Genomic DNA, 15,594 nt, shown 5'->3' on the forward strand with positions numbered 1-15,594 from the left:
TGCTTCCAATGTTCTTAAATTACATTCTGTAAAAAGGGCTGCCACCACCTGTGCAAGGACCCACAGACCTCTAACAGCAGCCATATATTTGGGCTGCAGAGCAGAGGGAGGGAAGAGAAGCAGGGTTACCAGAGACCAGCTGCATTTAGCTTTTCCTCAACAGTAAAGCACCATTGTTGTTGTTGTTGTTTAGTCATTTAGTCGTGTCTGACTCTTCGTGACCCCATGGACCAGAGCACGCCAGGCACTCCTGTCTTCCACTGCCTCCCGCAGTTTGGTCAAACTCATGCTGGTAGCTTTGAGAACACTATCCAGCCATCTCGTCCTCTGTTGTCCCCTTCTCCTAGTGCCCTCCATCCTTCCCAACATCAGGGTCTTTTCCAGGGAGTCTTCTCTTCTCATGAGGTGGCCAAAGTATTGGAGCCTCAGCTTTAGGATCTGTCCTTCCAGTGAGCACTCAGAGCTGATTTCCTTCAGAATGGATAGGTTTGATCTTCTTGCAGTCCATGGGACTCTCAAGAGTTTCCTCCAGCACCATAATTCAAAAGCGTCAATTCTTCAAAAGCACCATTATGCCACTTTAATAGTGGCATTAAAGAGAGAGGCAGAGACAAAGAGAGAACTGCAGAGTAGCCACAGCGATACCGAGCTTGCAAAACCTGCTGTCATTTCCACAACTGCCACCTGAGGTCAGCACCTGTTAATGCTTCAGACTGAAAACCAGGCCTTGGAAAGGCTCTAAACTCATTACTTAGAGGCTCAGTCTGGCATTGTCCTTCAATTCAAGCCTCTCCCTTAGGATCCCTTAAATAATAATAATAATAATATTGTTATTATTTATACCCTGCCCATCTGGCTGGGTTTCCCGAGCCACTCTGGGCAGCTTAAAGGTAGAGGTAAAGGACCCTGACAGTTAAGTCCAGTTGCGAACGACTCTGGGGTTGTGGTGCTCATCTCGCTTTACTGGCCGAGGGAGCCGGTGTTTGTCCGCAGACAGCTTCTGGGTCATGTGGCCAGCAGGACTAAGTCGCTTCTGGTGAGGCATAGGAATTCATTCATGTGTTTCCCCCCAAAAAATATAGTCCAGCCCACCACATGGTCTGAGGGACAGTGGACCAGCCCACGGCTGACAAAGGTTGCTGACCCTGGCTTAGGGCTTGCCAATCAGAAGGTCGGTGGTTCGAATCCCCGCGATGGGGTGAGCTCCCGTTGCTCGGTCCCAGCTCCTGCCAACCTAGCAGTTCAAAAGCACGTCAAAGTGCAAGTAAATAAACAGGTACCACTCCGGCGGGAAGGTAAACGGCGTTTCTGTGTGCTGCTCTGGTTCTCCAGAAGCAGCTTAGTCATGCTGGCCACATGACTTGGAAGCTGTCTTCAGACAAACGCCGGCTCCCTCGGCTAATAAAGCAAGATGAGCGCCACAACCCCAGAGTTGTCTGCGACTGGACCTGACGGTCAGGGGTACCTTTACCTTTACCCCTATGATACCTAGTGCTGTCCCTATAATTCCCTAAAGAAGGCTTCTGGGGCTTTTTAAAACAAATGTTGTTTAAAAATATTTTTCAAGTCATTATATATCATTTCCCTGTAAGCTTTAACCTTACTACAAGACCACCACATAGGATAAAAAGAACCTTCTTTCTCTTTACATTTCCAACATTTATTTGATTTGGATTTATACATTTTGCCAATTTACTCGGTGTTAGGTACCATCAATATATCATTTTCATATAATTTTCTCTTAGACCATAGCATGCTGTAAATTTTATCTCCATATTCCACAATTGTTCCCATGCTTCCATATCTATATTATGACCAATATCTATTGCCCAAACAAATTTCCCATTCCTGATACAATTGAATTTCTATTGAAAATATAGCAAATATTCATCAGTTTGCATCGGTGCCTATAAATTAGCATGTGCAAATCGGCATGCAACTCTCAGGGAGAGTCTTTTCCACTATAGCAAAAAGGATCTAATTACTCTCGAAATTAGAGCCCTGTGTTATCGGTTTGCACCCAGAGTCGTAGTTAGGTGATCTTGCGCCCGTGGCAGAACCATCCAGATTGTGCCCCCTAGCCACAGACAAATTAGCTTTTCTTTCTACCTCTCCTCCACCATCCCACTCCACCCATTCAATTCCTCACACACTAATCAATATTTTTATTTATGGACATATTTTAAAGCCAATTTTGCTCCCCCCTCGCCTGCGCCTCTGGTGGGGGTCCACCTCACCCTCTAGCTACAGCCCTGTTTGCACCACCACCTTATAAATCAGCATGTTCAGATTGCATGCAAAACCCGTCAGCCATTTTTTTTTCTGTGGGGTGTTGCGAGCGATCCCTCCAGAAAAAGAACAAGCATTTCCATTTTGGCCATGCGTCAATGGCCCCCCACCTGCCCCCAAGGTGGCCCCCCAGGTATCGACAACCCAGAACCAGGTCCGGATTTAGGTTTGCTGAGGCCCTAAGCTACTGAAGGTAATGGGGCCCTTTATATGTCCAGCTGTCCTTTGTCAACAACAAATTGTTGCTGTTCTTTTATATTGAATATATGCTACATGATAATTTATGGACCTAATAGGTATCTAAAGCCATTTGCACATAACAAAATATGCATTTTATCAAAGTAATTGTTGAACTGAAATACAATTAAGAAGAAGTATATCAATAGTGAAATACAATTAAGAAGTATATTAATAGTGAAATAATTATTAAGCTCTAACTTAAAAAGATTTTTTATTCGTAACAAAATAATGCAAACATGTTGGCATTTTTAAAATGATTTTTTATTCGTAACAAACTTAATAATGCAAACACATTGGCATTTGGCAATAACAAAAGTTCCTTTAGAAACACAATTTACAAACTCATAATCTAGTCTCTAGAAACCTGCTATAACATGAAATAATAACAGGTGATATATGTTGCAAACTACTAATAATTATAAATAGCTTTATAAATATGAAATTAAGTGTTATAACCTGTACAATGCTACAGGGCCCATTACTTACATCATAGGAGCCTACACAACACAACACAACACAAAACAAAACAGTTGCTGTATGTAGGTTTTATTTTAATTGGTTTTTTTCCTTATAATTTGGAAATATACATCCAGTTTTTTCCTCCTTTAAATTTTAGGGGGTCCCCAAGAGTGTGGGGCCCTAAGCTACAGCTTGATTCGCTTATAGTAAATCCGGCCCTGCGCCAGGACAGCCGCGCCGTCGGCTCCGTCTCGCAGCGAGCCAACAGCGCGGGGGCCCCGACGGGCAGGGAGCGCGCCGAGCGCGGGTCCGCCCCGCCGCCCCTGAGTGACAGCCCCATGTGCGGACGACTATAAATAGCAGGTTCGGCGGCCGGCCGCGCGTGATTGACGGCTGCCGCGCTGCGCGGCGTCGAAGCGGACTGGGAGCCGCCCGGGACCCCCGCGCGCTCTGCCGCCACCAAGCTTCCCCACTTTTCCCGGCCGGGAGAGACCGAGCGTCGCTCTTCGCTGCGGGGCAGATGGGCTCCAGGCGGAGGCCCCTGGGCCGCTCCTACTCGGGCAACGGCCCTTACTCGGCGTACAGCCCCGGCCAGGGCAGCGACGGCGAGGACAACGGGCCCCTGGTGGAGCATCGGCCGGAGCGGCGCAGCTATTTCCTGAGCGTGCGCCCCGAGAACAGGTACGCGCCGTCGGGGCGCGCGGGGGAAATCGGTACCCTGGAGGGAGATGTGGGGCGCTGTTGGCACCCAGGTGGGGTGGGGTGGGTGGTAGGGGAAAAGTGGAGGCCCCCTAAGCGTTTGTGGTTACGTCGGGGGGCATTCCTCCCGGCGAGGCGGCACGAAACAGATGGGTGACAAGCGCTTTTCTTTCCTACTGGGAAGCGAATGGATGCTGGGGAGAGAGAGACTGCGGATGGTCAGAGGAAGGGCTGGTCGAAAGGAGGGAGAAGGAACCTGTGGAACTCATTGCCACCAGATGTAGGGAGGGGACCGCTCGCTTAGAGGGCTTGGAAAGGAGGAGAGGTGGACCGGTAACCACCGTGGCAGTCCTTCCATGGAGCCTCGACGTCCTATCTCAAAGGATCAGGCGACCTGGGGCATGAAATCTGGGAGGGCAGTTTCCCACGCGTCCGGTTTGTGGTTCCTCTGGGTGGGGGGGGGTGAACCTTTGGTTCTCTGAATGCTGGACTCCAACTCCCATCAGCACCAGCCAGCCTGGACCGTGGACCCAGGGATAATGGGAGAGGTATTCTAGCACCCTTCCGCAGCCCTGCGCTACAGATGGACCTGATCCAGCAGGGCTCTTCTTACCTTATGTACTTATTAAAGTGCCAGAGGTATTTAAATTGTGCAGATTTCAGCGTTGGGCCTTGCTTCCCTCTCCTCTCTGCATTGGAAGTATAAATGAAGGAAAGTGTGCCTTGGAGAATGTGCAAAATGCTCTTTTCTCTCTCTCTCTGGACAATGCACTCACAAATCTACAGTTTCATGGACAGTTGATAGTTCTGTGAGGCTATGAACCTCCTCCTCGAGGCCGGCGAAGGGATAAAGCAGATTATTTTTCCTGGGCTTTTAGATGCCCTGGTGAACTTGTCCAATGGACCAGGAGGAGGGAGGAAGCTGTTTTATTACAGCAATTTCCTAGAGGTCTGTTTCGTTCCCTGCTGCTAACAAAGGACCTAGCTGATCAGCGGGGCGCGATGCGCCAGGCATTCTCGCTGGCCTTGAGGGATACCCAGGAGAAGAGGAGGAAGAGGAGAATCGCCTGAGAGGACAGAGAGCAACCGGGGCAAGCCAAGGCTTGCAGAGGCGACTTCTGCCTGGGCATTCGGAATTGGCTCTGCATCAGCTGCCAAATGGCTATTATTAAGCTGCGGGCCAATAATGGAAGCTCTATGTATACAAGTGAAAGCGCTGATTTAGAGAACTCTCTCTTCCCCTCTTTTTATTAGTCTTTTCAGTTTCATGCATTTCAATAATTTTACAATCATTTCAATATTTCAAAACTCGACTTCTTTACCTCTCTTTCTGCGGTTCCTTAAATTTGTTTTTTATATTTTCTGCATATCCAAATTAATTTACTCATTTAGTCATCCGCTTTAAATATATATTCTTATAAAACTGCAGGTGAATATAATAATCATGCCAGTGTTCTTATCTGTTTACAGTTTATTTGTAAATATTCCATAAACCATTTTCATTCTTTTATAAAAAGTTTGTCATGTTGATTTCTTATTTTTCCGGTAAGTTTCGCCATTTCTGCATCTTCCATAAGTTTTTGCAACTATTCTTCTTTTGCTGGGACTTCTTCTTCTTTCCATTTTTGGGCAAGTAACATTCCTGCCACTGCAGTTGCATACATGAATAAATTTCTATACACTTTGGGAAGTTCTGTCCCTAAAATTCCCAAGAGGAAAGCTTCAGGTTTTTTTTACAAACTTTATTTTAAACATCTTTTTCAATTCATTATACATAACCTTGCTACAAGACCACCACATATGATAAAAAGAACCTTCTTTCTCTTTATATTTCCAGCACTTATTTGATTTGGATTTATACATTTTTGCCAATTTACTCAGTGTTAAGTACCATTGATATATCATTTTCATATAATTTTCTTAGACCGTAGCATGCGGTAAATTTTATATCCATATTCCACAATTGTTCTCATGCTTCCATATCTATATTATGACCAATATCTATTGCCCAATGAGTATCATTGAGGATTTTACTTGCTCATCTTTTGTTTCCCATTCCAATAATATCTTTTACATTTTAGACATCACTTTTCCATTCCATTCCAACAGATCTCGCTCCAGTTGTGATATTTGTTCCCCAAACCCTCGTATCCTATCTTTCTTAAATACTTTGTTCAAAAGATGATATTGTATCTTCCCCTCTTTTAAAGCGAGAATTGTGTACTACTTAATCAGTGAAATAAATCTCGAAGCGGTTTTAAATAGTATGAAATATTCATTTAAAAGATAGCAATTAAAAACAGACTTTAAAAACCATTGACACAACAAAATGACCAAACTCAAGTTTTAAAAGCACGTATGCATAATAGAACTAAATGACTGGGTTTTAGGCTTCCCAAAACAAAAAATGTATTTAGCAGGCATTGAAAAGCAGTACAGTGAAGGCGTAGACAGGGATTTCCAGAGAAATCCAGTGCCACACTAAAAGATTGCTTTCTTGTGAGTGTGGAACATGTGGCACTTTGCAGTTCATGCTTGCATAAGAAGTCTTAGCTTAGCCATCCTCCCTTGTAGTGAGTCAACCTAATGAGTGAGCCGGTGAGTTATCCTTGTGGACTGTTAGCAACTTTTGAGATCACTGCAGTGGTTTTTGAACTTCGGAGAACACAGAAATTGATGCCAGCCCGCAGTCCTGATTTCTCATCGGTGCTGACCATTTTTCTTTTGTGAAAATTTCTGAGAGTTTCTGGACTGACAACGGCACGCAGGCTTGGGAACGGTGTACTGTGTTTCCTAGTTCTTGGATCAGTTGCTGAAAGAGCTGTTTTAAGACTGCAGTCTTATACCAACGTATGTTGGAATAAGCCACGTTGACTTTTGTGTAGATGTATATAAGATTTGCCCTGTGAGGCTGTGCTCAGGACAGCAAGACTACAAACTGAGCATGTCTGAGCAGGGATGGGGAAGCAGAATGGCAAATGGTTAAGGATGGTTAGATCTGGGAGTCCTGCTCTGCCTGGAGGGCCATCACCTGAGTCAATGGACATTTGGATTACAAAAATCCTGGGCAGCTTTGGCGTTTGGTCACTGAAATATACTCTGAGTCGAGTGTGGATTTCATGCTCTCTATTCAGCTCATAGTAGTGAGGAATGCAAGTTCCCCCGAAATGTCTGCTTATCCATTATTTACACAATGGGCGCCACGTGATTGGCTAATTCCGGGATTCTCCTGTAGGCCAATCAGGTTGTGGATTAACTTCCACCTGGAGTTGCATTGGGTGGCGCCTGTGGATCAAACAGACTGCTGCATTATGGACCCTATTGTTCTAGGACCAATCAGACTGCTGCATTCTGAACCCTATTGTTCTAGGACTAATCAGACTGTTGCATTTTGGCTCCTATTCAACTCAGTACATAACAGTGACTAATCAGGTGACTGCAGCTGGTGAGTCCAACCTGGAACTCTCCACATATTGTTGAACTACGACTCCCATCAGCCCGGGCAGCAGGGATGAAGTCTGGACTTTTGGCAGCAGCCTCACCTTGCAGGACAGCGGTGGGGGGGGGCAATGTGGATGTTCTGCCCCAGGAGACTAATGGAACTGAATATGTTCCCAAATGCTCTGCTGGATTTCCCAGTGGATTGAGCGGGTGATCCTGTTACAGCCCTGGTCTTGCTGTGGGAGCGTGAGGCGTGGAGGGCTGATGACATGATCCCTCATGGGGCTCCTCTCTGGTGCTGCAGAGCTTGCTGTTTTCCGTGGTTTACTGAGGAAAGCCGTGGGCATTGCAGCCGGCTGGCAGGCGACTGGAACGCAGGGGGTGAAAAACAAATTCAAGCTTCAACGAAAAGAGACCGGCCCACCAGGCTGGGCAAGCTTGGTAGTGTAGGCACAAGGATCTTTTTCCGCTGCATCCAGAAGGGCTTTCTGACCCTCAAGAAAAAGTGCCTAGGATTGCAGTTCGCGTGGCAGCACAGGAGCAAAGTTTGCTGCCGGTTAAGCCAGCTGTCTCGCGCCGCAGCGCAGAAGCATAAGACGTGCATCTTTTGTCGCCGTGCTGCCATACGCTGCACCACAGAGCCAGCCAGCCAGGTGGAGATGTCAGTCGCCAACCTGCCATCCACAGATCTCCATGTGGTCGCAGTTGGAGCCTTGCCGGTCGCAAAGCGTGCCTGGTGTCCGGTCACACCTCTGCCTACCAAGCGGCAGAGAAGGTGGCAAAGAATTATTTTGCCGCCTCCGTTGCATCCTCAAAGAGCCGTCCAGCAGAGCTGCTTCAGGTGGTCTGGAGGCTGGTGGTACCAGCAATGGTGGGCGGGCCTCTGGATCACTCAGCAGCATGAGAAGTTGAATTTGCATGGCGCTCTGAGGATAAAGGCGCCCAGCTCCATTGCTCCTCTCATTGCACTTTCAGCTGAGGTGTTCAATACAGTGCCTTTCCACACCCTTGGAATCCATATTGGTCTATGTTGTGGAAAGGACTCTTGCAATGATGCGACCGGCATCTTGCTCTCTTGACGCCTGCCCATCGTTTGCTGTAAGAGCCAGTTGGCAGTGACAGAGGTTCACCAGATGGGCTGAGGGTGTGATTTCTATACAAAGGTTCTTAACAACTTGGGTCCAGGTGCATCCCTCCTTGATCACTGGGTTGTTTCAGGGATTCAGGGCTCCCTATCTCCCATGGGTGGCTTGGATGCAAGGCTCACATTCACAAGGAGACGTGTGCTCAGTATTGTGGGTCCAGTTTTGTGGATCTCCCTTCCAGTTGAGGTCAGACCAGTCTTCTTCCTGTTGAATGTCCAGCACTAACTGAAAACGTAAACAAACAAACAAACAAACAAACAAACCAGCAGTCTTTAAAACTGGATTTTTATAGTTTTAACTCGTGTTTGGTCTTGTAATGGGTTTCTCTGCGCAGCATCTAGAGACAGCTGTGATGGAAGTGGTAAAGGAATTGTTTGAATATAAATAAATGAATGAAAATGAATGAATGATGGCAGTTGTAGTCCAACAGCACCTGGAAGACACCTGTTTGGGGAATGCGGGTTTAGTCACAGAGGTGGTTTGCCTTTAAAATGTATGATAGCTGTATCTACTTGATGTAGATTCAGATTTTTTTTTAAGGAGCCTTTCCCCCCCAGCGATTCTGCGTGACATAGACTAGCTCAAGTTGCATGACAAACTTGTAGACTGCCACACATTCTCTAGAATCTGTTGATTCACCCCAAGGTCTAAGATGTCTATAGATAAAGAGCTGCTTCACATATTACGGCATTCTTACCTTAAAGGCACCCCCAGTGTAGCAAATGATTTTTCAGCACTGACTGTCATCAGTAGCAATCAAGGGTGATGTAGGGAAGGCCTGAATTCAAATCCCCATCTCCCCATACAGCTCATTGTGTGGTCTTGGGCCAGTTATAATACCCCAGCCTAACTTACACTGCTGGGTTGTTGACGGTGCGTATGTTGCTGAGAGCTAATTGGATGAAGGGCAGGGTAGCGATGCAATAAATGTTCCTACATGAAACATGTTGGGAATTTTACTGCATAGGAAGCTCTTGGGGAGTCAGCTGACTTTTGCAGCAGCGCAGAAGCACAAGATGCTCATCTTTTGATGCACATCTTTGATGCTCTGTATTATAATTAATTCACTACTACCCAAAAAACAGGACGTGGGTGGCGCTGTGGGTTAAACCACAGTGCCGCTTGGGCTTGCCGAAAGGTCGGTGGTTCGAATCCCCGCAATGGGGTGAGCTCCCATTGTTCGGTCCCAGCTCCTGCCAACCTAGCAGTTCGAAAGCACACAGCAACAAGTAGATAAATAGGTACTGCTCCGGTGGGAAGGTAAACAGTGTTTCCGTGCGCTGCTCTGGTTTCGCCAGAAGCAGCCTGGAAAAACTGTCCGCGGAAGCGGACAAACGCAGGCTCCCTCGGCCTGTAAAGCGAGATGAGCGCTGCAACCCCAGAGTTGTTTGCGACTGGAATTAATTGTCAGGGGTGCCTTGACCTTTACTACCCAAGAACATTTATGGGCATCCCCTTTGAGCTTCTCTCAGGCTGAGGATTACTTTTTGGTGTGGAAGAGAAATATCTGTAATGGAGATGAGCATTTTGGCTTTTTAAAAAAGACATTTACATTGCAAAGAGATTGACCCAGACCCACTTTAATAATAATAATTTATTATTTATACCCTGCCCATCTGGCTGGGTTTCCCCAGCCACTCTGGGTGGCTTCCAACAAAACCCTAAAATACAATAACCTATTAAACATTAAAAGCTTCCCTAAACAGGGCTGCCTTCAGATGTCTTCTAAAAGTTTGGTAGTTATTTTTCTCTTTGACATCTGGTGGGAGGGTGTTCCACAAGGCGGGTGCCACTACCGAGAAGGCCCTCTGCCTGGTTCCCTGTAACTTGGCTTCTCGCAGCGAGGGAACCGCCAGAAGGCCCTCAGAGCTGGACCTCAGAACGATGGAGGTGGAGGCGCTCCATCAGGTATAATGGACTGAGGCCGTTTAGAGAGAGCCAGTGTGATGTAGTGGTTAAGAGCGGTGGACTCGTAATCTGGTGAACTGGGTTTGCCTACCCACTCCTCCACATGCAGCTGCTGGGTGACCTTGGGCTAGTCACACTTCTTTGAAGTCTCTCACTCACCTCACAGAGTGTTTGTTGTGGGGGAGGAAGGGAAAGGAGAATGTTAGCCGCTTTGAGACTCCTTCGGGTAGTGATAAAGCGGGATATCAAAGCCAAGCTCTTCCCCTTCTTCTTCTTCTTTTAGGGTTTTAAAGGTCAACACTAACACTTTGAATTATGCTCGTAAACGTACTGGGAGCCGGTGTAGGTCTTTAAGCTTTGCCCTGTGCAGTGGTGATGCTCCAGGGTTGTTGTGCAGAATGTCTCTTGCATCAGCACCCTGGCTCTCAGCCCCCTGCGAGGCTGTCCTTCGAGTCGCTCTCTCTGGCTCCTCCACTTGTACTTTCCATGTTGGGAACTGGGAATGTCGTGGCTTGTCCACCGAGTGGTCCTGTTTCAAAGGACTAAAGGGATAGGCTTGTTTCCCCAAAGCCTTAGCTAGCTGAAATAGCGTGAATTGTGTCATGGGGCTGAATGAGACATCATGTTGGAGATGACATTTGGCGTTGTGATGTTCCACCAGTGCTTGCAATGATCTAATTCAGTTTAACCAATTTGATGAATTAATTCGAAAATCTCAAAATTACGATATACCTGAAATGAGTTCCTATAATTCCCAGGTGAACTGAATATGAATTAAGTTCCATTTGCTGTGGCACTTTGGGTGATATTTAATCCAATCCAATTTTAATTTTAATTGAATACTAGATAGATGCACAGATAAATAGTTGGTAGATAGGGATTTCATCACACTTTGCTGTGTATGATTGTGGCCATTGCAATTACAATTTTTAGCTGTCTGAAAAGTGGCTCTGCTGTTTTGGCTTGAATATCATAATGGCTGGGGACATGAAACAGAACAGTTGTCCTCAATATGTACCCGTTTGCATTCTGTGATGCTTTCTTAGTCTTCTTAAGTATATTTTGCACTTTAGCAAAGCAGCTGGTACATTTCTGAAGGCAGAAAAAAAACCGTGGAGGACCACATGACAGAACTGTGAATTGAACTGAAATGGAACTCGTTCCTTTTTGAACTTGACCTGGGGGAAAAATGCTTTAAAAAACAAACTTTCCAAGCACTGAGTTCCATTTTCCTTTGGGAAAGGGGGGGGGGGCGACCTGGGTTGGGACTGTGGCTTGGGAGAGCGGGGCTTTAGCCCTTTGGGCCCAATGCAGGCCTGAGTAGAACCCCCCTCCCACATTTGCAATGGGGGAAAAGCTCCTATCAACACCAGTGAGGGCTTTACCCCCAGCCTGCCCCACCCCCACCCCCCCAATTTCAGTCGAAATCTCAGTGGGGAAAGGCTTACAACCTCCCTCCTCCATGCCACATCCCTGATCAAGCTCGGCGCCTGCTCCCTGTGCCAGCTCTTGGTTGAAGAAAAATGAAATATGCAGTGCCAGACCACACGGCAAATGTCATGTCTACTTTGGCCTTTCGAAATGGGGACAGTCACGCTGCAACAGTCACGCTGCAACAGTGGGTGATTCAAAGCAGGGAAGGGATGGGCAGAGCAGAGGGGCTGAACTCCCCTGCTTACTGGTTTTGCTCCTGCAACCACTTCTTCCCAGCTTTGTGTTCCTTTGAGCCAGGTTTACACTGGGTCTCTGAGCCCAGACAGGGAAAACAACAGCTGGAGTGGTGGAGGTTGGCAATAGGTACGTATTTATTGACAGCCGGGATGGGGAATTTGTACCCTCCAGATGTGGTTGGGCTTCCAGCCCCCATCATCCCTTGCTTGGTCAATGGGGAGAGATAAGTCCCCAGCCCGTGGTCACACTCTGACCTTCATGGCAGAAGGAGGATTTTGAACCTGAGTTTCCTCAGTCCTAGTCCATGACACCACACTGGCTCTTAATAGAGGAGAGGACAGTGACTGGAAGCATTTGTGACCCATCTGCTTCAGATTTGTATCAGACTTTCTGGTAGAGGTGACAGTCAGATGATGATGATGATTATTTTATTTTCAATTTTATTCATTTCAATAATTTTATAATCATTTCAATATTTCAAAACCCGACTTCCTTCCCCCTCTTTCTGTGCTTCCTTAAATTTATTTTTAATATTTTCTGCATATCCAAGATAACTTAATTAGTTCATTTATTCATCTACTCCTATAAAACTGCCGTTTATTACAATAATCCTGTCAATGTTCTTATCTGTTTAAAGTTTGTAAGTATTCCATAAACCATTTCCATTCTTTTATAAAATGTTTGTCATCTTGATATCTTATTTTTCTGGTAAGTGTAGTCATTTCTGCATATTCCATAAGTTTTTATATCCATTCTTCTTTCTCTGGGACTTCTTTTCATTTTTGGGCAGGTAACATTCTTGCCGCTGTAGTCACATACATAAATATTTCTAAATAGTTTGGATAGTTCTGTCCCTATAATTCCCAAAAGGAAAGATTCTGGTTTCCCCCCCAAAAAAACTTTATTTTAAACATATTTTCCAATTCATTGTTTATCATTTCCCAGTAAGCTTTAACCTTACTACAAGACCACCACATACGATTTTAAAAAACATTCTTTCTCTTTACATTTCCAACATTTATTTGATTTGTACATTTTTGCTCGGTATTAGTACCATCAATATATCATTTTCAAATAATTTTCTCTTAGACTGTAACATGCTGTAAATGTTATATCCATATTCCACAATTGTTCCCATGCTTCCATATCTATATTATGACCAATATCTATTGCCCAGTGTATCAATGAGGATTTTACTTGCTCATCCTATAGAGCTGACAGTCTCGAGGCAGGCTGGGACCGGTCAAGTAAGTAGCTAAGGTAAGGTAGGATGGTCATTTGAGAGCAGCTCTGTAGCTCAGAGATGGGGAACATGGGATACCCCCCTCCTAGATGTGAGAATCCAACTGCCTTCACCCTGGACTATTGACCATGAAGGCTAGAACTGGTGTGAGTTGATGTTCACCAACAATCTGGAGGCAAAACAGGTTCCCTGGTCTCTTCTGCACCTGAACAAACGACGCTCCCTGAAGAAGCAGGTCAACCCTGGAAACTTTATACCACCAAATGAAACCCAATTAGCCCCTTGTGTCACCTGATTCCTTCAACTCATGCTGTGTCCCACGTGCCATGGTGGCACTTCTCCAGGGGATGGACTTCTGGAACTACCTTAATAAATGAGCTAATAACGACGGCTCTATTGCAAGGAGACGTTATTGTCTGGAATGGCTCGCAAGCAGGGCTGTTAGGGAGTTGAACAGCTGACTAAGAAAGAGCTGGGCTATTTATATATAGCTGCTTTCTGGAATGCTTTCGTGCTCCAGCTGAGCTACTACCAGATCCTGCTCAAACAGGTCTCTGGTTTCCCCGAGAGGTATGTCGACACCTTGGGGTCAAGTTGTGCAGAGGTCACCCAGCCCAGCCGGTGTGCAGTCCCTTGTGGCTCTCTCTCCTGGGTGAATCCAGCACCGTTTGCTCTCTTGCAGTGCCAAGGAAATGGGGCCTGGAACCCAGTCCCAGCCTCATCCTTCACAGTGGAGAAGGTCCGCTGCCCCGAATCTCGTTCTGACAACTGTGCCAGCCCTCGCTGCTTTGTGCCCACAACCGTGCGATGCCTGCCTAACACTTCCAAGTGGCATTTGGGGGATATACAGAACTGCCCTTGCCTATCTCCCCTGCTGTTAACGACCCTTTTCATTCATAGCCTTTGGTTGCAATTTACAGCGCCGTGTGTTTATACTGGCAGGCGGTGGGAGGCAGCTGAATTTTATTAATAGTCTCTTGACTCGTGTTGCGAGGACTCATTTAATACATCCCAATAACTGTTGTTTTGAGCTCCCTTTTATGCTTTCTTATTATTACTTATTATTACTCTTAAATTCTAATTATTTTGTTTGCTGTCTCTGCTTAGCTTATCAACCAGCCGGTTATCTCCCTCCAGCTTTGGAAGGTAAATGGTATTGTATTAGTCTTGTCTGACTGCACACTTCCGGGGTCAAGAAGACTTTCTGTGCAACTCACCCACTGAGTTCAGGGGTACTAACCGCACTGACAATGCCTCCTCGATCCTGCATGCTTATGCTTGCTTGTACTGAAGAAACTCCGTAAAGATGTGTGGAATACACAACAGGATAGTTTTAAAGCAGGAGGATGCTGTCCCCCCACTCTGGGATGCTTTGGTTCAAGTCAGCTCCCTCGAACCTGGTGCCTTCTCACTGGAGGTGGGCCCCTTAGCACTGCCCCACCAACCACAGTCTGCCCTCAGCCAGCCCCCACCTGCCTGTCTTCTTTCTTACAGCCAATCAGGCAGTGGCTGTGCCTACTGTTGGTCTCCTTCCCTTCCACCCTACCGGTCCAAATGGGCACCACCCAACATTATTCCAGATGTTTGGAACTACGAGACGCAGCAGCGCTGCTGGCAGTCACTGTCCACAACATTTAGAGGGAACCAGGTTGGGAGAGGCTGGCTTTAATAAGTTGTGCTTGCTATGTGAAATGGCTTGATAAAGGTTATGGAAGGCTACCTGGCTTTTCCAGATTTGTCACCAGTCGCTGAGGAGCAGGCACCAAATCTCCTGAATTGGCAATGCTTCTGTGTTGGACGAGGGGCCTGCTAGAATAGCAGAGAGTTTGATTTTACAGGGAATGGAGAAGCTACTCTTTGTGAATAAAATGACCCATCTTCTTCAGATTGTTTCCTCTCCCAACAGGAGCAGGAGAGATGAGTAAATTCCAAGCTAGATGAGATGTACATTAGTCTGAGGACTGCTTATCTTTTACAAAGCCCCTTGAGGAAGGGGCAATTTGGAGTGGGGAGGGGATGCTGAACCCTTTTCCTGCCAGACCTCTTTCCTCCTGAAACTCTCTCTACTGTGGGGTTCCTGAAAGATAAAAATGAGCTTGGAGACATACAACAAGGTTGGGGAGTGTGTAGAGACAGAGATCCATGGCGGAAAAGGGCTGGAAGGGAAAGTATTAAGCCAGGCACAGGCAAACGTGGCCCTCCAGATGTTTTGGGACTACAACTCCCATCATCCCTAGGTAACAGGGCCAGTGGTCAGGGGTGATGGGAGTTGTAGTCCCAAAACATCTGGAGGGCCGAGTTTGCCTATGCCTTTCTAGAAAAATAGGAAGCTGTCCTCCAACAGAGTAAAATATCTGTTCATCTAACTTAGTGAGCTGCACTACAACTGGCAGCAGTTCTTACAGGGTCTCGGGTGGAGGTTTTGCCCCTTTCCTGCCATCTGATCCCTTTACTCAGAGATGCTAGGGATTGACCCTGGGATCTTCTGCATGCAAGCAT

General features: G+C 46.4%; 1 protein-coding gene across 3 annotated transcripts in view; it reads left to right on the top strand.

Moving 5' to 3' along the window:
- The first annotated feature begins 3,318 nt into the window (after window positions 1-3,318).
- Window positions 3,319-15,594, top strand: part of ALPK3 (alpha kinase 3) — a 78,836-nt gene continuing 66,560 nt past the window's right edge. Inside the window, exons 1-2 of one of the 3 annotated variants that reach the window (XM_083412937.1) lie at window positions 3,319-3,669; window positions 14,203-14,241. In XM_083412937.1, the coding sequence (XP_083269063.1) occupies window positions 3,509-3,669; window positions 14,203-14,241 (200 nt within the window). In that variant the 5' untranslated portion in view covers window positions 3,319-3,508. Of the gene's footprint in view, window positions 3,670-11,878; window positions 11,979-14,202; window positions 14,242-15,594 lie in introns of those variants that run through there. The other 2 variants (XM_083412939.1, XM_083412938.1) reach the window with 2 other exon arrangements.

This window comes from Podarcis tiliguerta (genome assembly GCF_965153285.1).
Source record: "Podarcis tiliguerta genome assembly, chromosome: 14".
In the NCBI taxonomy this organism is placed as follows: domain Eukaryota; kingdom Metazoa; phylum Chordata; class Lepidosauria; order Squamata; family Lacertidae; genus Podarcis; species Podarcis tiliguerta.